This window comes from Lynx rufus, unplaced genomic scaffold, assembly GCF_022079265.1.
Source record: "Lynx rufus isolate CCGP_SWC_20201006 ecotype Redwood Valley unplaced genomic scaffold, mLynRuf1.p SCAF_12, whole genome shotgun sequence".
Classification (NCBI taxonomy): Eukaryota; Metazoa; Chordata; class Mammalia; order Carnivora; family Felidae; genus Lynx; species Lynx rufus.
In genome coordinates, this window is record NW_025814826.1 from 52,348,527 (window position 1) to 52,372,684 (window position 24,158).

At 39.6% G+C, this 24,158-nt stretch overlaps 1 protein-coding gene across 1 annotated transcript in view; it reads left to right on the top strand.

Annotated features, from left to right (window-relative positions):
• The first annotated feature begins 3,020 nt into the window (after positions 1-3,020).
• The window catches only part of FAM91A1 (family with sequence similarity 91 member A1), a 44,559-nt gene continuing 23,421 nt past the window's right edge, over positions 3,021-24,158 (top strand). Inside the window, exons 1-14 of the mRNA XM_047074154.1 lie at positions 3,021-3,312; positions 8,484-8,568; positions 9,506-9,657; positions 11,284-11,341; positions 12,039-12,106; positions 12,675-12,788; positions 14,053-14,143; positions 14,482-14,544; positions 19,593-19,699; positions 20,213-20,251; positions 20,767-20,879; positions 21,346-21,461; positions 22,729-22,841; positions 23,195-23,281. Coding sequence (XP_046930110.1) covers positions 3,241-3,312; positions 8,484-8,568; positions 9,506-9,657; positions 11,284-11,341; positions 12,039-12,106; positions 12,675-12,788; positions 14,053-14,143; positions 14,482-14,544; positions 19,593-19,699; positions 20,213-20,251; positions 20,767-20,879; positions 21,346-21,461; positions 22,729-22,841; positions 23,195-23,281 — 1,278 coding nt within the window. The 5' untranslated portion in view covers positions 3,021-3,240. The remainder of the gene's footprint in view (positions 3,313-8,483; positions 8,569-9,505; positions 9,658-11,283; positions 11,342-12,038; positions 12,107-12,674; positions 12,789-14,052; positions 14,144-14,481; positions 14,545-19,592; positions 19,700-20,212; positions 20,252-20,766; positions 20,880-21,345; positions 21,462-22,728; positions 22,842-23,194; positions 23,282-24,158) is intronic.

Below are 24,158 nucleotides of genomic sequence, written 5' to 3' on the forward strand. Positions count from 1 at the left end.
CTATTACAATAGTTCAGCGTTTTAATTGTGTGGAATGTTCATTTCCACACCAGACATGTTCAAAACGCAGACTGACTTCAGATGGCAGAAATGTGTCATTTCCGATATTATAGATAAATATAGAATATAAATCGTTCACAGGCTCTATGACTTTGCCTCTCTCTAAAACAGACTTGTAACTCCCAGTTGCTGTCCAACATTTGCAGAGGAAAATCCTAGAAACTCCCTAACATAGAGAAAAATGGTCCCACATTTTTCTTGCCCCTTCCTGCTTCTCCAACCTTGCCTCTTGATTCTTTAGTACTCTGTTAACAGTGTCAGGATGAGAAGTTTTCAACGTAAATAAAGTAGGAGGAAGCACACAAGAGAGGGGTTATCGTATTTGGCATATTTAGGCAATGGCAAATGTCTTCATGTTTCTAAAGTGTAAAATGCAAGAGAGGATGGACAGCTGAGTCTTTCAGTGTTTTTCTTGTCTTTTCAAGTTTCAACACATAATAATACAGAAATATTTCTCCACTCCAAAATAAATACAGTGCAAGTGGGATATTTTCACAACTGATAGTCTCCATGACAGAGGTGGTAGGAAAGAGTCAGGAGTGTGGTCCATGGGAGAGTCTATGTTCCCTCTGAGCCAGATTACCTGTCCTCAGCTTCACTGACTGGTGGGAGAAGGGGGTCTGATGCTGTGGGATTTTTCACATTTGCATTTTATTTTTTTTTTTAATTTTTTTTCAACGTTTATTTATTTTTGGGACAGAGAGAAACAGAGCATGAACGGGGGAGGGGCAGAGAGAGAGGGAGACACAGAATGGGAAACAGGCTCCAGGCTCTGAGCCATCAGCCCAGAGCCTGACGCGGGGCTCGAACTCACGGAGCGCGAGATCGTGACCTGGCTGAAGTCGGACGCCCAATCGACTGCGCCACCCAGGCGCCCCCACATTTGCATTTTAAAATAGGGAATAGATCTGGGTTTGTTTCAAAATAAATGTTGTTATTTCTGAACTCTTGCTTTCTTACAATATTTTCCCACTGATTGCAAGAGATCAAATTTCTCAGAAGACTTAACTAAAGTTTATAGCATTTAAATATATTGATTACATGTGCTATGTTATAAGTTAATTTTCATAATTAAAGAATATGGGGATTTATGTTTAGCATTACTTGTCGTACCCATGAGGAGTTCCCAATAATGTGCACATGAAGAAATCTGGACATTTTAGAAGACTTTAAGAGTAGGTAATTTCTCTCTCTCTCTCTCTCTCTCTCTCTCTTTATTTTGCATGTTTCTAACAATGGTTGTGGGCTGTAAGAATAGAAAGTTAAGAAGTTTTAATGTAATTATAATTAGATTAAATGTTTTCTATTGAAGCATAATTGACATACAATAGCTTATGAGTTTCAGGGGCACAACATAGTGATTCAATATTTTTATACATTACAAAATGATAATAAATCTAGTTACCATTGTCACAATACAAAGTTATTACGATATTGTTGACAATATTCCATATGCTGTGCATTATATCCCTGATTTACTTATTTTCTGACTGTAAGTTTCTAACTTTTAATCTCCTTCATCTAATTTGCCTGCCCCCACCAACTTCCTCCTTCTGGTAACAACAGTTACCTGGACCTATGAGTCTGATTCTGTTTTGTCTTATTTGTTCATTTGTTTTGTTTTTAGATTTCACATACAAGTGAAATCATATGGCATTTGTCTTTCTCTAACTTATTATTAGGTAATTACAGTACCCTCTAACTCCATCCATGTTGTCACAAATGGTAAGATTTCCTTCTTTTTATGGCTGAGTAATATTCCATATGTGGGCTGTTGTAAATAATGCTGCAGTGAACATTGGGATGTATGTATCTCTTTGAATTAGTGCTGTTATTTTCTTCAGATAAATACCCCGAAATTGCTGGATTGCACGGTAGTTCCGTTTTTAATTCTTTGAGGAACCTCCATATTGTTTTCCACTGTGGCCGCAACAATTTACATTCCCACAAGCTAGGGCTCCTTTTCCTCCACATCCTCACTAACACTTGTTATTGTCTTTTTGATAAAAGCCAATCTGATAGATGTGCATTGATATCTCATTGTGGTTTTGATTTGCATTTCCCTGATGATTAGTGGTACTGGGCCTTTTTTCATGTGCCTGTTGGCCATGTGTATGCCTTCTTTGGAAAAACGTCTATTCAAGTCCTCTGCCCATTTTTTAATCAGATTTTTTAAAAAATACGAAGTTGTATAAGTTCTTTATATAGTTTGGACATTAACCCTTTATTGGATGTATGATTTGCAAATATCTCCTCCCATTCAGTAGGCTGCCTTTTAGTTTTGTTGATGGTTTCCTTTGCTGTGCAGAAGCTTTTAGTTTGATGTAATCCCATTAGTTTATTTTAGCTTCTCCTGCCCTTGCCTGAAGAGACTGGTCCAAAAAAAATACTGCTAAGACTGATGTCAAAAACCTTACTGCCCATGTCTTATGGTTTCGCGTCTAGCAGTCTTTAATCAACGTTGAATTTGTTTTTGTGTATGATGTAAACTAGTGGTCCAGTTTCATTCTTTTGCATGCGGCTGTCCAGTTTTCCCAACACCATTCATTGATTGAAGAGATTCCTCAGGGCTGGCAATGGGGTGGGGAGGAGCTCACCGCTCTTTCATTATTTGAAGCCAGCTATGACTCCCTCCCCAAGCCCATCATTCTCAGACAGCTTACCCCTGTGCCTGAAACGGGAGCTACCTGGGTTCACACACTGGGGAAATGAAGACATCCGATGGCAATGCAGACCCAGGAATGTATCTCAATTCATCCGGAGACTGACAGCCTGAGCCAAGCACGTGGGTAGGGGGCGGTTACTCCTTACTTTTTCCTTACCACCTTCTCGCCCCGCCCCACAGAGGGCAGGGGGCGGGGCAGGAGGCCTCTCGGCGCCCCGCCCCTCCGGCCTCGCGCCAGTGGGCGGAAGTGACGCAAGTCCAAAGCCATTTCCGGCGGGCCGAAACTAGGAAGAAACTTGGAGCTGCAGAGGCGCTCCTGGCGCGGGTCACCGCTGCTCCTGTGCCCCGTGGCCCGGCAGCGCGGAGCTGTCGGGAGCCCTGGCCATGGGGCAGCCCCGGCTCTCCGCAGTGTGAGGCGCGAGGCCTCCCGCGGGCTCCCCGACAGGCCGAGGGCGGGCAGGCGGGAGGTGTCGTTCCAGCTGCGGTCGCCGCTGCCGGCCCGGGCTCCCGGCATCATGAATATAGACGTGGAGTTCCACATCCGGCACAACTACCCCTGGAGCAAGTTGCCGGCCAACGTGAGGCAGGTACGGCCGGAACCTGTGACCTGGGCCCCGCCCTGCCGTCACCTGCTTGCCGTGCCCGCGGGGCCGGCGCTGCTGCTCCAGGCCGAATCCCGCCCTTCCCCCGCTACGGTCTCGGGGAAATCGACCTGCAGGTCAAGGGTTAGGGAGGGACGGCTCTGGGGCCACAGGGGCAGGATGGGGCCGTTGCTAAAAGGGATGGACTCGCCTGGCACCTTTGCCCGCAGCCTCCTTTAAACTAGGCACTGGGCTAGGCGCTTGCGAAATCTGCTTAATACGGTTCTTGACCTCCAGAACTTTAGGATGGTGGGGAATAGACGAACGTTAAATAAATAAATACGTTACAGAATGATAAAAGCTCATACGTACTTGTATTATAGTATATGTGGGCACACAGAGGAGGGAGTAAGAAATTGTCCAGGGAGTGTCTGGAGGCTGTGTGGTGGAGGCATTGAAATTGGGCCTTAGAGGACGAATGAGAGATAAGAGGAAATAAGATTTTCCGGGAAGTGGGAAAGTTGTTTTACGAGGCTCGCACGAGTGAAAGAGCGTGTTCTGAGAGTAGCTAGCAACTTAGTATCACGGGAGGTGGAGTTGTGGGTATATTGGTGTTTGGAGGTGGGATTTTGTGAGTGCGTGGAGGTTGTAGCAGATGAGTCTGGAAAAGCAGGCAGGGCCAGATTTTGAAGGGGCTTTTGTACTTGGTTTTGTGGCACTTTATCCTCTAGGCAAGATAGGTTTATTAGAGATGTTGCAACAGGAGACTGACAGGAGGTTTTCTTCTGAGGGTTAATTCTCAACTGCTTGAGTGTCATTTCTGTTCAGTGCTCAACAGATAGTAATTGAACACCTGCACACTGTGCCTTCTTGTAGGTGCTGGTGGTTAATTTGCACCAGTCAACAAGACGGAGACCCTGTTTTCATGGATCTTACACTTTAGTAAAGAAAGACAGTAAACAAATAAATGAACAAGAGCCTAATACAGCAGGTGGTGTTGAATCTTAGGAAGGTAGTGATACATGCTGCCTATAAAGCACTGTTTCTCAGACCATAGACCATAGATTGACCTTCAGGTTTCCTCCCTTTCCACTTGGTTGAGAGTGAAATTCTGGTTTCCATTGGTGCTGGGGAGTTATAATCAGAGTTTCGGGTGGTGGTGGTGATGGCATAAGGATTATTTGCTTTTTCCCTCGGCTTGGGGGCTTAGTTCTAAGAAATGAATAGTTTAAGGTTCTGGTGATGCGTCATGTGGCAGGGAAAGTGCTTTCACTGAGATACCCCAAAAAACTAGAAGGTAGAAAGACAGAGAAGGAATTCTTGGTTGTCAGTGGCTGCCCATGTGGCATTTATCTTGACTTGAAAGAACAAAGCTCTAAACTTGAGTAAATTTCTCTTGTTAAGCTTGAATGAGGGCTTTGGTACTTTTGTTCTTTAGGGTTTTGTGGTGTATCCAAAGACAACTGGAGGAACCAACAATCTTTTTCTTTGTTTCCATCTTTTCTCTACTCTTCTTTTCACAGAAATAAATGTAGCATAATGGAAGAAAGATGGATGATTCGATTATGTTCAGCATGAATAATTGATCTAAATTCGTATTGGCAAAAGCATATCTAATACTTAGTCATGACTATTAAAAATAATCACAGATCAGAGTTATAATTAGGTACAGATGTGACATTAAATTAAAATTAGTTTTGGTAAGATCACTTAAAAAAGAGTAGCCATTTTAGCTTAGAAGGAGCTTCCGCTTATAGAAGGTGTTGGAAAACCCATCTGTACAAGTTGCTTCCTTGGACTTCATGTAGCTATGCCACTGTTGGCCTAGGTCAAGCTCGGCCTTTGATTACTACATCACCTTTCTACTTGGTCTCTTGTCCGCAGGATGGGACTCTCTCCCATTCATTCCTCACATTACACCGGAGCGAGATTTCTAAATGCCAACTCAGTCCTACGCTACCTGTCTCCTCCTAGAGATTACTTGTAGCTTCTTGAATGTCAGAACTCTCCAGGGAGGTTTCCCTGACTTGCTACATGTGGAGCAGTTGATCCTCCACAGCGCTGCGTTTCTCACCCACAGCACTGACCCCACTGTGTTGCATTTGCTGCATACGTTACTTGTTTTTTGCTTTTGCATTTTGAGCACCTATCATGTGGTTGGTTTTTAGTAAACATTTTTGGAGTGAATGAGTGATGGTATCAGTCTGAGATTTCTTTTCAAGGAGCTAAAGCTCAGTCACTTTCAAAGTGGGAAGTAGTCCTTGTATGGAAAGAATTTGTTTTTTGCCATTATAATACTAAGTAGTTTGATAGCATTTCCAGTAGCTTTGATGAGTCTAATTTGGAAATGACTCATTTCCCACTTCTGAAAACTGGGGGAAGGTGATTTCAGATTTTTTTAAAAAAGGTATGTCAGGCCAGAAGGTGATTTCAGATTTTTAAAAAATGTGTGTAAAGCCATTAGTTTTTATATGGGTGGGATGAAATGTTTTTATGTGATATGGCTATACAAAAACTTAAAAAGTACATTAAAAAGTTATAGATAAGGCCATTATTTCAGGATATTTCTGTAGTTTACCAGTATTTTGTATTCATGATTCAAAAACAATTTATAGGTGTTTTAAGGGAAGTCTTATGATGAGGTTCTGTGTCATGTGAGAAAGGTCAGTTAAAGATTTGGTGTATTTTGGGGGGGGTGTGATTGGGGTTTGTAGGAGAAAAGTCCGTAGAAAAAAATTCCTTATGCTTTTAGCATAATCTGGTGCACAGTGGGTATTTTATAACCAGTACCTATGTCACTCTTTCATCTGTTATAGTTCCCATTATATGCAGCTCAGCTTCATTGGTCAGATCTGGTCAGTATTTCTGCAGGGTCAGCGCGTCTCAGAGTAAAATGACCTTTCTTTTAGTTTGCCTCCTGTAGTGGTAACAGTGTTTTAGTATGCGAATGGTGGGAAATTTGGGGTAGGAGTGGGAGGGAAGCCAAAGAATCTTTGTGAACAAAGCAATTATATTTTATGTATATGGGTAGTGAAGAATAAAATCAACTTTTAATGTAGTTTTTAGATATCTGTGGGTACACACATGTATTGATTGATCAGGACCAGTCATGACTTTGAATGCCTGGCACAGAGGCTTAGGCATTTAAACACTGTATTCTCTAACTAGCTTAGAAATAACAGACCCTTCCATTTTGAGCGGCGTGATTACACTCTTTGTTCTCGAGTTACCAGGGATGAAGTTAGAAAGGGAGAAAATGCTTGTAAGTCATGATAAATGAAGAGATTTATTTTAAAACAGAAGCGCAAAACCTCATGTTGAGGTTGCTGAGATTCTAGCAAAGTGGTGCTCTGTGTGTGTGTTTTGTGTTCCTTGAGAAGGAGACTTATGTGGCAGCGGAGCTGGAGGAGACCCTTTACAAATTTCACAGCAAGCCCAGTGTTTAACTCCCCTCAATGTCTTAATTACTGACCCTGGCTTTGGTGCTGGGTGGAGGATGTGGAGCGGTTTCTCCATAATAAACTTCGTTACTAACCACTTGTAACTTTAAAGAAGAATGAAACAATTTAAGCACATATATTCAGGCAGTAAAATGAGTCACGGTTTAGCCTGTGATAAACTAATTAATTTAGATGAAGGAAGAGAGATGTTAGTTTTCTCACATCACCTTTTTCTTTTTTTTTTTTTTTTAAATTTTTTTCAACGTTTTTTATTTATTTTTGGGACAGAGAGAGACAGAGCATGAATGGGGGAGGGGCAGAGAGAGAGGGAGACACAGAATCGGAAACAGGCTCTAGGCTCCGAGCCATCAGCCCAGAGCCTGACGCGGGGCTCGAACTCACGGACCGCGAGATCGTGACCTGGCTGAAGTCGGACGCTTAACCGATTGCGCCACCCAGGCGCCCCTCACATCACCTTTTTCTTAAAATACATCCCACCAGTGGGTCCAGTTAGGTGCTGGTTTATTTAAATATGAGTTTTATCTGTCTTGTAAGATGGCCTTTGGTGAAAGCGTGTGTGTGTGCGTGCGTGTGTGTGTGTGTGTGTGTGTGGACGTTTACCTCAGCTTTCAAACCTGTGAGTAGGAAGTATAATAACTGAATCTTCTGATCTTTTTGCCATTAGTCTCCTGTGATGTCTAATTTTATTTTACAGCGTGTTGGGAAGATCATACCCAGTAATTAGAAGGGGGATAGCAGTCATATATTAAATTAAGTTTATGGTCGCACATTGAATATAATGTTGACTGTAATCAGACACACTTATGCTTTGCTTTCATGAGAATCTGTCTTTGAGCTTAAAACACTAAAGCACAGTGGGAAAGTTTTTTGCTCTTTAAAAAACATCAAAATTCTGAAATTGTCTGGATTTTTTCTAATGTTTATTTTCAGACACACACACACACACACACACACACACACGTGCATGCGAGTGGGGGTAGGTAGAGGCAGAAAGAGAGGAAGAGAGAAAATCCCAAGCAGGTTCCACGCTGTCAGCATAGAGCCCAACATGGGGCTCAGTCTCACAAACCCCAAGACATGACCCGAGCTGAAGTTGAGTTGGACATTCAACAGACTGAGCCACCCAGGCGCCCCTAAATATTTTTCAATGAGGCCATAAGGAGATGATGTTTTTAAGAAGTTATCTTATCATTTAGAGGTACATTTGAAATGTACATTCTCCAGAAATGTTAATTTTTGATAATTATAGCCATCAGCTATAAACAATTAGCAGACAAGGTCTTTTGTTGACAGTCTTACATTTTAGAAAAATGTAGGTGCATGAAGCCATCCGTCCATTAATCCATCTGTCTATTCAACACACGAATTAGGGACAATCAGGAACGAAGTCTTTGTAAATAGAACTTAGTTTTTTGTTAATGAAGTTATATGCTCTCAGACTGCTCTTTTATTTGATAAGCACTTTAGGTAATTTCAGTAAGTCCTTTAAGGAAGGCAGGCTAAAAATAATAAACACATTGAATTTTTGCTCTAATGTCATAGCATGAAAATTAGTATAATAACATTTAAAATATTCTGTATTCAGTTCTGGAAATTAGAGGTATGAGGATAAAATTAGAGGGAGTGGTTTTGAAATTGTATGAGGAAAAAGTACTGTTGTTTAGTTCAGAGGCTATTTTTAAAACTATTTGAATTTTTTATTTTATTTTTTTTTAGAGTCTTGGAAATTCACAGAGAGAATATGAAAAGCAGGTTGTTCTGTACAGTATCCGCAATCAGTTACGATACAGAAATAACTTAGGTAAGTAGAGACATTTTTATATTGAGGTGGAAACGACTATTGCTGACTTACCGTTTTCATTAATCCTATCTTTTAAAAAAAATTTTTTTTTTTTTAAATTTTTTTTTTTCAACGTTTATTTATTTTTGGGACAGAGAGAGACAGAGCATGAACGGGGGAGGGGCAGAGAGAGAGGGAGACACAGAATCGGAAACAGGCTCCAGGCTCTGAGCCATGAGCCCAGAACCTGACGCGGGGCTCGAACTCACGGACTGCGAGATCGTGACCTGGCTGAAGTCGGACGCTTAACCGACTGCGCCACCCAGGCGCCCCTAAAAAAATTTTTTTTTAATGTTTACTTATTTTTGAAAGAGAGAGGGAGAAAGCACACACGAATGGGGGAGGGACAGAAATGGGGGGGACAGAGAACCCGAAGTGGGCTCCGCCCTGACAGAGAGCCATATGCGGGGCTCAGACTCATGAACTGGGAGATCATGACCTGAGCCGAAGTTGGGCGCTTAACCAACTGAGCCACCCAGGTGCCCCATCCTGTCTTTTCAGTACATGTTTCATAGTACTGAAAGTATTCCATGTACAGACTCTAAGAAGCTCTGTACTGGGGTGCCTGGGTGGCTCAGTTGGTTGAGTGTCCATCTTCGGCTCAGGTCATGATTTTGCGGTTTGTGGGTTCGAGCCCCACATGGGGCCCTGTGCTGACAGCTCAGAGCCTGGAGCCTGCTTCAGATTCTGTGTCTCCTTCTCTCTCTGCCCCTCCCCTGCTCGCACTCTGTGGCCTAATTGTTTCTTTGTTCCAACTTGGAGTGTTTCGTTTGCTCTCTTCCAACTACTGTGCTTTTATTTTTTATTAAGGTTGGTTTATGAAGTAGTTCCTATTGCATTTGTAATTATATGTAAGTGTAAGACACCTGACAAAAACCGGATAATTTCTCTTCCCCAGTTAAACATGTCAAGAAAGATGAGCGCAAATACTATGAGGAGCTCCTCAAGTACAGTCGCGATCATCTCATGCTGTACCCTTACCATCTGTCAGATATTATGGTAAAGGGCCTGAGGATAACACCCTTTTCATATTATACTGGGATCATGGAGGTGAGTTGGCAGTGTACATGGGCCATCCCGGGCTACTTGTCAGGGACTCTGCCGACAGGGACCGGCTCTGCACATCTCGGCCACATTGGCCATCATTCTTGAGTTTACAGCAGAGAGGGGAGTGTTCGTAACAAGTTAACCGCTTGCACCACACTCATCTAAGCAGGTGCTGGAAGTTCCAGGTGTTCACCGCGGTGGAAGAGTATCTGTTTCTCTTCTGGGTTCTGGAAGGCATTTGTTGACCCTTTGTGCTATTGTAGCATTAATGATTTATGTTAGCAGGGTCTCTGTAAAACAGACTGCTTTTAACACATGATGAAGGTCGAAAATGCAGGTGATGGAACTGACCACCGGGCTCAGAAAAACCATGCGTTTAACTCTTCACTGACTACAGAAAGAATTAATGATGCAATACGTGTGTCAGAAACAGAAATATGTTTCTAGTCCCGGCCTCTAATTTCTTTCCTTTATTATTAACTTTTAGATGTTAGCCTTCCTCCAAAAGCAGTTTTTTAAATACCAGTTATATACTGTTTTTAAGTGAGCTGTATGTAAAGATTGGCAATGTTTATGTAGTATTCATTTGCTACTTAATTTTATTTGAGTGCTGCTGTTTTGGGCCCACTCACCGCTTCCAGAGCAGAGAGAAGCCTAGAACTAAAGGAGTTGGGAACCTACGAGTAACAGTGAGGTTCCTTTCCAATGTGGCTTCCTTTGCAAGATCTCCCTTTGCTTTTCTTCCTGAGCCCCTTCTTCACGGGCACTTATGCTGTCCTGCGTCTCCCGCGTCCCCGTTCGGAAGGAAATATTAGAGAAATATTGAGGCCTGACAGCCCAGGTTTCTGTCAGTTCCTTTTCACTAGAACCAAGGCAGCATAATGAAGGCGGTAGCTAATCAGTAAGTAGCATCGTTATGGCTGTCTCTTTATTATTTTGCTGGTATTGACCACAAGGTTTAGGAGAGAAAATGGAGGGAGGTTTTTCCTCAGTTACCCGCTTTCGGTTACATCCACGTGCTTGTTGCTCTCTGGTTTCTGTTCTGACACCATGGGGTATAGCTGCTGGGCTGAAAATGGGCCCTATCTCCACAGTAAACAGTTGGTTTGTTATTGGAGAAACAGATGGGAGTTGAAAAAAGCCGGATACTGCGTTTAACTCTGCTGCTGGTTGGGTCTCGTAGGAGCAGAGATGACTAAGTGGTCAAAATCTTGGTTGGTAGCACATGTCTCAGATGCATATTGATGGAGCTGTGAACCATCATGCCCCTTGCTTCGGGGTACGCCTCTAGGGTTGGGTGTGAGGTGTGGAGAGGCTGGAGCCCAGAGCTCTAAATGCGGTATTCCTGGCACAGCTTCCAGAGGGCAGAGGTTACAGGGCAAATGTTTGGGGTTCATAGAGAGTGCTGTGAGAATCCAGACCTGAAAGTCCGATCTTCAGTTACTAGGTTCGAACCACATAGTGAGTACCACAATGTGGCATGCGTGTTTTAGGTTGCAAACTCTAATCTCAGGGCTTCGTGCCAATAATTAATTATTATTCTGTTTGGCTGTAGTAATACATGTTTATACAAATTTTTATCTAAGGATATTTTGCATTTAGGATTTTTAATTGTTTTTTTTTTGAAAGGACATTATGAACAGTGAGAAAAGTTATGATTCGTTGCCCAATTTTACTGCTGCTGACTGTAAGTATTTAATTATGCTGAAGGTAATGATTAGAGTCTTTCTGTGTGCATGCTATAGTCCGTATCATCATGTGTGTTTTTAACCTAAAACACTTGAAACATGGGAACAGCAGGCACCACTGTTGATAGGAGATTTATCAGTTTTATACCAGTCAAGTGTAAGATGTAGTCTAAATGTCTATGAGGAATATTTTGGAGTGGTAGAAGGAGAAAAATGAGACTAATCTCTGTATTTCTAGAAAGTGAAATTCTTTCTGATGCTTGGGCAGTGTTGTGTGCGGAATGAGGGAAGAAGATTTGTCCACAGTGGTTTTGCAGCATTGACACACGGTTGTTACTAATACAACCTGCTGTGTTATGCTCATTTTAAGGAAGTGTGTATCTGACATGTGACACAGTTCTGTTGTGTAGGAAGAAACTTTTGCTGAGAAGGATGTCCTGACTTCCTGAAGTCGGGAGGGCTTCTGCTCTGTAAAAATTGGCCCATGTGACATTGTCACAAGTGTCAGCTTGAGTTCATCTTTCCCAGTTTGGGTTTTCTTTTATATTTCGTTTGAGAATTCCTTTTAATTTGATATTGATTATCAATCAGTGACCAAAAGGTGAACAAAAGCCAAGGGGTTTTTTCCTAGAAGACCTGAGTGTCCTGGCATTTTAAGATGCATTACATGTTTTTAAAGGAAAGGCTTTCTTTCAGGTCTAAGGCTCCTTGGCATAGGAAGAAACCAGTACATTGATCTGATGAATCAGTGTCGGTCATCAAAAGTGAGTTTCTTGTTTTCCTTCCTTTCTCGTTTCTTCCTCCTTATCATACAGTCTCATTAATTGTTTTAAGTGGTAAAAATAATGAATTGAATTTCTTCGATCAAGTAAAATATGCATAATACAGAAATAATACCAAAAACACCTCTTCGGTATTCTCTAGGTTATGCTTATGCGATTACTGAATTTTAAAACATTTAAGGAATAAAACATTTATTCTTAAAAATCAATTTTGCTCTGCTGGTCTTTTTACCTGCTGATTCCACTCCCAGGGTTCACTTAATGGTTGAAATGAGTACACATTTTTCAAATTTGTTTTCATCTCCTAGATTTCCTTTGAATTTCTGGATTTAGATCGAGACTTAATGATTTGTGTTTTGAAGTAATTTACTTTGAAATAATTTAAGAATGACTTTTTCTATTGAGTACATCTAGAGTACTTCAGATTTTAAAACATGGGAATTTAAAAAGATATTTAGCCTGTTGGAAACAGTCTTACACTGTGATCAATAAAAAAGAAAGTAGTGATTTCAGGCTGATTGCAAATTCTTAAATGTTTGTACCATTGCAGAAATTTTTCAGAAGGAAAACAGCTCGTGATCTTTTGCCAGTGAAGCCGGTGGAAATTGCCATAGAGGCTTGGTGGGTGGTGCAGGCTGGGTATATCACAGAAGATGACATAAAGGTAGGTCCCTTTAGAAACTAAACATGACTTTTATTTTTTAAATTGTAATTCTTCATCATAGTTCTGTAATTTTTCTGAAAAGTAACACCGTTTGGTTTTCCTGAGAAAATTAAACTTAAGTTCAAAGTTAAATGACTGTAGTAGGGTAGCATATGGGTGGGTTTGAAAGACACTCTTTAGTAATGAGGAAGACTTGACTTGGTCCATGTACAGTAGTCTGGGGACTTTAACTAGAAGTTTCATGTGAAGTGATGTGATGCTGCCATGACACCGGCCAACACTTCTTGAGCACTTGCTGTGTGCCGGCTCCACCAGGCTCTCCTGCAAGCACTTTTATAGCGTCTCGTGATTCCTACAACACCCCAGAGTGGTGTATTATTCGTACTCCATTTCACATAGGAGGAAAGTGAGCACGGAGAAGTAAGGTAACGGCTCAAGTCACAGTGGTAGCGAACGTCCAGGATTTTAACTGAGGCAGTTTGCTATGGAAGTTGTGCTCTTAATCACTCTGCTGAAGCGCTGTGCTGACGAGGTAGGTGCTTTGATGGGGGATAGTGTCAAGATCAAGGGAAGTGATATTCCCGGTGGTCAGACCGCATTGGAGGTAAGCCTTACGCATGGTAGAAGAGATGCTAATTTAAAGGTAAAGGGGCAGGGCCGTGGACCAGAGGGCCTAGAGACTAGGTCATGTCTCTCTGTGGTTGAAGAAATGGAAGTGAGCAGGTGGACTTTTTTTTCAGTTTACATTTTATTTTACTTCAGAGGACAGATTAAATCCAGTGAGCAGAAGGCTTAGAAATTTTGCTTTAGTGTGAGAACAGAGCTATAGTGATGTACTTCCTGTGCTGATAATAGCCATGTGGAATTTGAATAAACTTGTGATCTGAGAGATTCAGAATCAGCAAATGGATCTGATTCCCATTCAAAGAAGATGATTAAATATTGGTATTTATTAGGTAACACTACTTATCAGCAAATATTGGTACTTATAATTTGTCCTCGATTCTGTTGGTGGCATATTCTGGCACGTTAATCGACAGCTGTGTGCATAGGTTTTTCTTCTGAATTCCAGAGCAATAAGAGAAAAAAAATACGTAGTACATTTAGCTAATGGCACCTAATATTTATAAGCATACATAATAGATAATATATAATCATGTATAATAGTCATCATGATAATCCTTGACTTAAACATGAAGAGATTTCAAGAGACTTATAAATTAATTTGGACAGAATTTAATTGAAATTATTTTGTTTTTCTTAGATATGCACTTTGCCTGAGAAATGTGCTATTGATAAGATCATCGATGCAGGCCCTCAGCTGTCTGGATCACTAGATTACAATGTAGTACATAGTAAGTGGTTAGTAGAAGTGGTCTTTTGTCAACATAAAAACTAATTTTAAACCATCAACAATCGATAGCAATTTTTATCAATCTTTTATTCACATACACTGCAAATTTATACAAATGAATCATAAATAAAAAAATGTTTTTAATTTTGTAGTTCTGAGCAGATGAAGGAAACAGATTTGAAAACTTTAATTCTTTTCCTCTTCTGTTTATTTTTTTTCTCCTTTACCTAGTATTCAGTTGTAAGAATCTTTGCAGAAAATCAGGAATCAATTTTGGTTTCTTTTTAAATTTACTGTTGTTTAGTGTTCCATCTAAAACAGCTACTTTTGCTTCTGTAGGCTTATATAACAAAGGATTTATTTATCTGGATGTACCAATATCTGATGACAGTTGTATAGCAGGTAAGTATATGCTAACACTTTCCAGGGTTTTTTGAATGGTTACTAGGTGCTGCACATTGCATGTATCACCCTAATAAATTAGACACATAATCTAGGATCTATGATGTTAGAATCTTTCAAAGAAAGACATTTCTCTTTTGTTATGTTGTAACACATTGTGGTGGTTTTATTTAAATTCCTTATTTTTTATCTTCATGTTATTATACATGCTATGTTAAAATAATGGAAGTCTGAAATAAATTTCTCACATCCTAAATCAGGTTAATGTTTTCGTAAATTTATGTCCTTTTAGTCTTTGTTCAGTGCATAACTGTTTTTACAGATGTTCAGTCCTATCATAGCTATTATTTTAACTCCACATACCTGTCTTACTTTGTCATGTTGAAGTTATCTTTTTTGTCTTTATCTACTCCTTCCTTCATCCTTCATCCATTCCCTAAGTTAAACCAATATTAAGGCTCTTGTGTATTTCCTTATGGATGTATCAGTTTATTAGAACATTCTCCTATTGCTGGTTATTTAGGTTGCTTATAATTTTTCTTTTTCTTTCTTTCTTTTTTTTTTTTTTTTTTTTCCTGTAGTAGTGATGTGCTTAACATCCTTGAACACAGTGAAGCTTTTTTCCTATAGGTTAGATTTTTTAACAAATTTAGGTTGTGTGTTACAGGTATGTTTTTATGTTTCCCAGCATATCTTTGAGCTATGGTTCTTTTTTTTTTTTTTTTTTTAAGTTTATTTATCTATTTTGAGAGAGAGGGAACACAGGAGGGGCAGAGAGAGAGAATCCCAAGCAGGCTCCTCACTGTCAGCACAGAGCCTGATGTGGGGCCAGAACTCACAAACCTGTGAGATCGTGACCTGAGCCGAAATCCAGAGTTGGAGGCTTAACCGACTGAGCCACCTAGGCGCCCCTGAGCTATCATTCTTATTTGTTGGTATCTTTTACCATATTAAGATACTTAATATTTGTGTAATGAAATATAAATGTCAAGAATTTCCAGGGAATGACTTTGAGTGATGGTAGGGGCTTATTGCAGAAATACTCCCTCATGTCAGTGTTGAATCTTTACAGGTTATCATGCTGTATTGTATCCTGACCTTTATCTGTGTTACCATGTGTTTGCGGTTCTTTAATAAATGGATTTTGAACCATGTACATACATGAATTCTTTAAATTTGGAAAGAAAATCAAAAAGTAATGAGATACTAATTCTTGTTTATATAATTGATGCTATAGCAAATAAAATCCTAGTTTTACAATTTGAAAGGTTTTGACAAGGAAGAGATTTCTGGAGGACAGGGCTGGTAGTGGTTTCCTGTCACTATGGGAAAATATGAAGGCATTACTCTAGCCTTTACTGTCATCGATCAACTGATATTGACTCATTTGAGAATCCCCTGAAAAGATAGGTTTTTGATTAGTTCATTTCAGTCCCTGTTGACTGATAGTTTGAATATTGATTGACTCACGTTAGCACTAAGTGCATTTAAAAGATGTAGTCAGAGAAGGGCCAAGTGGATGGCTACTCCATTACAGTGATGGGTTCTGCCGTGCTTTACCTACTGTCTAGCAATGTTTGGTGGTGCGGACAGACTCAGGCTCTTATTACTGCTGAATTTACCTTCCTTATCACCGTGGAACATGGAATGTTCACCAAATTGTAATAACCTATGAAAAGCAGTTTGACAACGTGGAAGCCATCAAATTCAGCACAAAAGACGCCTGCAGTTGATTTCAGAGAAAGCATTTCAGCTGTATTTCAACAAAACAAGCACTGTGGTTGGTGGAACAAATAAATTGGGGGAGACAAATACTTTGAATAGTCACCAAAGGGTCTATGGTTTTTTAAATTTTTTTAATGTTTATTTTTGAAAAAGAGGGGGAGTGGGGGGACAGAGAGAGGGGGAGACACAGAATCTGAAGCTGACTCCACGCTCTGAGCTGTCAGCACAGAGCCCAATGCAGGGCTTCAACTCACAAACCGCGAGGTCATGACCTGAGCCAAAGTTGGTCGCTTAACTGACTGAGCCACTCAGGTGCCCCTGAAGGGTCTATTGTTAAAATATGTTTAGTCCATCATTCATCAAACTGTATACTTGTTCAATTTATGTCTCCCCTTTTGCTTATAGATTCTAGATTTCTGTTATGCTTGAATAGAGTACTTTTAAGATATATGTGTATGTATATGTGTGTGTGTGTATGTGTATATATGTACACATATATGTGCATATATATGTAAATAGTCTAAAAATTCTTAAAAACTTTTGTCATACAAATTCAGACCTGTAGTTGGAACTTATTTTTGTATTTGATGTGAAATAAGGGTCCAACTTGGTGTTTTTCTGTTTGGAAAACCAATAGCATTTGGGTAAATTCCAGGACTGTTTTTTCAGTAACCCATTACCACGGGGTGGAAATGTAACTTTTGTCATACATTGAATTCCCCTCTCCACTGGAGCTAGTTCTGATAGTCTTTTGTCTTCACAGATTTGTTTTTATTTTTATACCATATTGTTTTGATTACAGTGACTCAAAATAATCTTTAATGTTAGTTATTGCCAGGCGCACCTGAGTGGCTTGGTCAGTTAAGCATCTGACTCTTCGTTTCGGCTCAGGTCATGATCTTACGGTTCATGAATTCAATCCCTGCATCAGACTCTGCGCTGACAATGTGGAGCCTGCTTGGGATTCTCTTTCTCTCCCTCTGTCTCTGCCCCTCACCTACTTGCACGGTCTCTGTCTCTCTCAAAAATAATACACTTAAAAAAAAATTAAAAAAAATATATTAGTTACGGCTAGGCCTTCCTTGTGAGTTTTTTTTTTAAACTTTCTAGGCTATTCTCAGGTATTTTTCTTTATACTTATTAATTTTTATTAACATGTTTAAAATTTTTATTTTGTTATTTCTTTATTGAGATATAATTGACATACACACTGTGTTGGTTTCAGATATAAATTGTAATGTTGATAGTTATATATATTGTGAAATGAGCATCATGAGTCTGATTAACATCCATCACCACACATAAAAGCAGAAATCTTTTTCTTGTGGTGAGAACTTTTAAGATCTACGCTTTTAGCAACTTTGAGATATGCAGTGTGGCATTGTTAACTATAGTTGCTGTGCTGTACGTTACATCTCCATGACTTACTTATTTTATAATTGGAACTTTGAACCTTCTTATTCCTTTTACCCATTTCGCCCATCCTCCACCTCTCATTTCTGGCAGCCACCAGTTTGTTCTCTGTGTATGTTAGCTTGATTTTTTCAATATATTTTTGAGTAGGCAATATTATGATATAATATTCTAAATTTATAAAAGATTATAAAAACATCTGCTTCTGACCCCTGTGCCTGGCTACACAGTTTCTCTCTCAGTGGCCACTCTCTCAGTGGCTCTCTTAAATTTCTTGTTTATCTTTCCAAAAGTGTGCTAAGCACATAGGCATGTATGCATATATCCTTTTTTGTATGGTTTTTGTTTTACGCAGATGGTGTGTTGTAATTCATACTTTTTTTTAACTTAGTATGTATTGGAGACTACTCAGTATCTCTTTATCTAGATGTAAATTGTGTGTTTGTAACCTCTTAAGTGTCTTGGTTTCTTCATCTCTGAAATACAGAGGTATAGTATTAGACAACTCATGAGGTTAAGAGGATTAGATGAAATTGTGTGTGTCAAGTACCTGGAAGTCGTCTGGCACTTAGTATGTGCTCAGTAAATGTTTGCTATTATCCACACAGCTGATAGTGTAGGAAAAGAGTTAAGGATATCAAATAGGGGGTTTCTTATTGATCCTTATTGATCCTTAAAAGTACTTGGATGACTAGAACTATAGGTAACACTAAATTAGAAAATGACCTGAGGGGCGCCTGGGTGGCTTAGTCGGTTGGGCATCCGACTTCGGCTCGGGTCATGATCTCACGGTCGGTGAGTTCAAGCCCCGCGTTGGGCTCTGTGCTGACAGCTCAGGGGCCTGGGGCCTACTTTGGATTCTGTGTCCCCCTGTCTCTCTGCCCCTCCCCTGCTCCAGCTCTGCCTCTGTCTCTCTCAAAAATAAACATTAAAAAAAGAAAAAAAAGTGACATGAGCCAGATCTAGAAAGTGAATAATCTGTCATTGTGATTTTTTGCAATGTCTTCGTTTTGACCACTTAAGTTTTGTCTTACTTCTCTTTGTTAGGAATAATTTAGGTTTTGGGTGCAATAGATGCTATTAGGTCCAGGAGACACGGGACCCCCAAGTCCTTTGATGGCCTAAATACTCTTCCTTCCCAGGATATTTTCAAGGGAAACGTGCACAGTGGAGAATGGTAAAGGAAAGCATAGTGCCTCTTTATTATCAACTGGGCAGAGTGCTCTAGTAAATTGGATTAGAGTTTCTGGACCAACGAGATGGAGAGAAATGAGTATGAATCCACTTTCAGGTGAACAGCACCTGCTAGGCTGCCTCCTGTGATGAAGAAGGTCTTGCCCTTCTTAATACTGAGGCCACTGAAGAGGGTATAGAAAGAAAGCCCCAAAGAATGAATTAGTGATTGCTGGTAAAAGTGGCCGTCGTGCGGGTGAATTTCTTCGCTTCTCAGCATGGAGCGGGGATGGTGGGAGAAAGGCAGCCAGGACAGTCTTTGTATAGTCTCTCAGTCTTTTGCTTTTCTGCCTTAGCCTAGTCACCCCTGCTGTGTCTCAGGCATTACAACACACCCATTGCAGCCTTCCCCATGAGGAAGCAGCCCCAGTGCCCCTGCCTTTCTACCAAGTTCATGTCCTCCAGCACTTCCTTTGCCTCAGTAATCTGAGAGTTCCATGGGATTAAATTAAATTAACTCTTTGTAGGATTTCTGCTCTACTGTCAGAGTCCTCTGTGTAGACTGGGTTGTAAATGTCCTTAACTTTGGGGGTTTTAGAAAACTTGCTGTGTAGTGGATAAAATCAAAAGCTGAATTCAATCTCTAAGGTAGAGGTTTTGCTTTTTGAGTAGATATTTGAATTATGCTTTCTTATTTTATAAAATTGTATCACTAAACTAAGTCTATTTTGTTTTAGTGCCTCCTCTTGAAGGTTTTGTAATGAATCGGGTGCAAGGTGATTATTTTGAAACTCTACTTTATAAGATATTTGTCTCAATAGATGAGCATACTAACGTTGCAGAGGTAAGTATGAACAGTGTTTTATGAAAGACTTGGCCTCGAGGTTATAAAATAATCTTTGTGCGAAGTAAAGTTATTTAATGATGGTTAAAGTGTTTTTGGAATCTGTACATGGTAGATCATAGACCATTAATATACTTACGTCACTGTTCTTATGTTACTTCTTGTATATACATACTGAGTTTTTTTTTAGTAATAACATAATTTGGTAAATAACTTTTTATATGACTTCTTGGTAAAAGGACTGTAGGCTGTTGATTGATATAGGCATTTTCTTATTTTAAATGAAACTCAATTAAAGAGAAAAGAATCTTCCATTGTTATGGTCCCTATCTAGACTCCTACTACCCTAAACATCTTAGACATAAGGAAAGGAGAAAGTTCTGATTTCAAAATTTATTCAGTCTTTCAGTTATTCTTAATTTAAAATTTTGCTCTTTATGGTTCAGTTGTTTATTACAAGCTGTGTAATATTGATAATTCTAGGAATGTAAATAATTTTTTTTTATCTTCCAGCTTGCAAATGTCCTTGAAATAGACTTATCTTTGGTTAAGGTATGTAATTTTTATACTCTTTTTACTTATAAATACTGAATGGCTTTTATTATAAGCCATTGATAAGCTACTGAGAGATAGAGACAGTGAGATTCTTATCGCTCTCCAAGGGGACAGTAAAGGGGTCCTTGCAAAGATAGAAAGAAATAAGGATCCTGAAGTGGAATTTCACCCCACGCAGTGAAAGCCGGCATTCACATTCCTGTGCACGCAGGAGGCAGAGTGATCAGTGTCTAGTAAGGAGGTCAGTTAAAGCAACAACTTCTGCTAAACTGCACCACTTCAGCCTCTTGCTTCGTAGACAGCGGCAGGCCTGAGGGTTGGGAGCATTCGCTCTTCTACGGATGTGAAGACCATAGCAGATGAACAGGCCTACTGAAAAATGGCTTTTTCTAGTTATGGGATGAAAATGTGTGAGGATCACTGTAAGCATAGTCCGTGGTTATATTTTCTCTCTACAAACATTCTGATGTCTGGTTCATTGTAAATGCTAATTTCCTTTCTGTTCCTTTCAGAATGCCGTTTCAATGTATTGCCGATTGGGCTTTGCCCATAAGAAGGGACAAGTAATAAATTTGGACCAGCTTCATTCATCGTGGAAGAATGTTCCATCCGTAAACAGATTAAAGTAATTCATTTATTTAGTATGAGATATTAGAGTTTCCTCTTAGGAAAAAATACTGTTTTATGTACAAAAATTTTACTTACCAACCTGTCAGTTGAGGTGAACCCTATATATTAGTGGTTTTTAACCTTTTTTTGTGTGATGAATCTTTTTTAGGATGATGAAAACAAGAACCCTTTCCCCAGAGAAAAGTAAATACAGTATTTTACATACAGTTTTTTTGTTTTTGTTTTTGTTTTTGTTTGTTTTAGTATTTTACATATAGTTTTAAAGAGTTCTCAAATTCCCTGAAGCCTGTCCATGGGTCTTAGTTGAGAACCATTGCTGTATGTGGGCAGAGCATTTTCAGGCTTGAACATAAGACTGGATTTGGATGGATATTCATAATTTGAGTACTGACTTTAGTAGCTATTTTTATATAAGATAATGTATATGTCTTTTAAAATGTGGATGTATTCTTCGTTAATAGGAGTACTTTAGATCCACAAAAGATGCTGCTCTCATGGGATGGTGGGGAAAGTAGGAGTCCTGTACAAGAAGCTTCATCGGCTACTGACACAGATACTAACAGTCAAGAAGATCCAGGTTAGCACTTACTCACTTTAATTTAGAGTGTTTATAGATGATGGCCTGTGTCTATACATACACTCACAGAGTTAACTCTCCTAGCTTTGTTCTCGGTATCATTCGTTTGGTACATAGTCGTTGAGTACTTACCCATATGCTGGGTACTGTGCTAGGTCTTAAGGGTATAAAATTGACAAGAATATGGTACCTTCCTTCTGAGAATTAAGTCTAGGGAGAGAGAAGGCAGGATAACCACAAAACCCACAGCAACGTGAGAAGTGTTTTGGTGCTTGTGGGAGCAGAGGGGAAGTGCTCCCTTGTTGCCTAGAGAGAGAGGTTCAGGAAGCTTTCCTGGAGAGGAGGATAGTTGGGCTAAAAATGAATAATAGCTTGCCAGCTGGTGAGTGAGGGAAGGCCTCAGTATGGGCCAAGCACAAGGGGAGGCAAAGCTAATGGACGAGGGGGCTACATGTGGTTTATGTTGGGGTGTGGGGAGGGGAGCACAGCATAGGCTCTCATTCTAACCCCAGCCTCTTAGCTGAGCCAGGTGACTCGTCTGAAGAGTTTAGGCTAGCTAGTCTTAATGTTCTGTCAGTTATCAAGTCTTGGTTTATTATTGGCTTTTAAGAAGTTTATTATAGGGGTGTCTGGATGGCTTAGCTGGTTAAACATCCGACTTTGGACTTTGGCTTAGGTTGTGATCTCGCAGTTTTGTGAGTTCTAGCCCCACATCGGTCTCTGCATTGGCAGCACAGAGCCTGCTTGGGATTCTCTCTCCCTCTCTCTCTGTCCCTCCCCTGCTCGCTCTCTCTCTCTCAAAATGAATAAATTATAAAAAACATAAAAGAAAAAAGAAGGAAAGAAATTTATTATAGGGGTGTCTAGCTGGCTCAGTCAGTTAAGTGTCCCGACTCTTGATTTTGGCTCAGGTCATGATCTCATGGTCGTGAGATTGAACTCTGCTTTTGGGTTCTGTACTGAGTGTGAAGACTGCTTGGGATTCTCTCTCCCTCTGGCCCTCCCCTGCTCGCACGCGTGCTTGCTCTCAAACAAACAACAACGAAAGAAATTTACTACACAAGTACCTTTAAAAAAATTTTTTTTTAACCTTTTTTAGTTTGAGATAGGTGGGATTGGGACCTTTTGGGACTGCAATATTGGCTTACATTTAGTTATGTAATTTTTTTAATTATCAAAGTTGAAAAGAAATACTTTCTCATTCTAAATGATAAGCAAAGAATAATTTTCATTTACTCGATTTTACGTTATGATTTTTTTTTTCTAGCTGACACAGCCAGTGTAAGCAGTTTGAGTTTGTCCACAGGATATACAAAGCGTATTGCTTTTCTCTTTGACTCAACTCTCACTGCCTTTTTAATGATGGGAAATCTTTCACCAGTAAGTCAAATTCTTGTTTAAATATGACAGTGTTTAAAGATTAGAATTAAAATAGTTCATGCTTTTAGGTCCCTTTTTAAGAATTAGATTAATTCCTAAAAATGCAAAATGCAACTGTCTTTGTTTTATATTCCTTAGAGGAGCATAGTAACTCTTTAGTGAGGGTTACTTCTGTAATCAGAAGACTCAGCTTCACATGTCACTCACTTTTAAGTGTAATTATATTAGCATAGTATAAATGTGAGATGTTAATGCTTCATATAAGAAGAGAAAACTAGGACTTATGAACAGTAGACTCATGTAAGGTGTTTAAGGTCCATTTTAAGTTTTTTTGTTTTGTTTCTGTATTACAGAACTTGAAAAGCCATGCTGTCACAATGTTCGAAGTTGGCAAACTGTCAGATGAGTCTCTGGACAGCTTTCTTATAGAACTAGAAAAGGTAAATCTGGACTGGTCAGTATGGGATGTCAGGGCATTTGGAACCATTTCTTGATACAACATCAGTTATTGATTGTATAGGTTTTCATATATTCTTGCTCATTCCTGCCTAATTCCTCACCTTAATACTGCAACAGTCATTTAGACTTTAGAATATCAAGTGGATGAACAGATTTTGTGATTTAAAAAGTGATTTGTGGACCTTATCTATCACTTAGCGTGATTTGGTTTAATGAAATGGGGTACAGAAATAGTCTATGTAATTTTTTGAATTACGTTTTTCTAAAATAGCTTTTAATTTTCTTTAGTATGATTTTCCAAGATCTCCTTTCAGCTGTTTTATTTGAAGTTTTTGTTCCCCTTATCTTAAATCTGAAACAGTGTCCCTGGGTATCATGTTTATGTCCACTCTCACCATCCCCTTTATTATCTGGAAGACTTCAGCCAATGCTCTTAGCCACCTTCTTCCCCATGAGGACAGCCCTACTTGGCCTTAGCTCTAAATCTGGATTGCCCTTTTGGGGTTTTCCATTTCCTAGGTTTTTTGGGTTTTTGGTGGTGGTGGTCGTGGTGTGGTAGAGATATGTGTGTGTGTGTGTGTGTTGTGTGTGTTCGTTTTCGTTTTTGTTTTTGTCCTCTGTTTTCCTCTCTGCAAATAGTTTATATGCTGAATCTGTTACTTGACTAATAATTTTGGTACCTTTTGTGTTTTAGTGGTGAACTCTATGTATTAAATGTGCTACTTAGAGGATTTTATGATTCCATTATCCTTTATATCTTAAGAAAAAGACCATGACATTTTTCACTCTTCCTTCTCCATAAATTTTTCCTTTTTTTAGGGCAGAAATGTATTTGAGATAATCCTTGCTATTAATTGG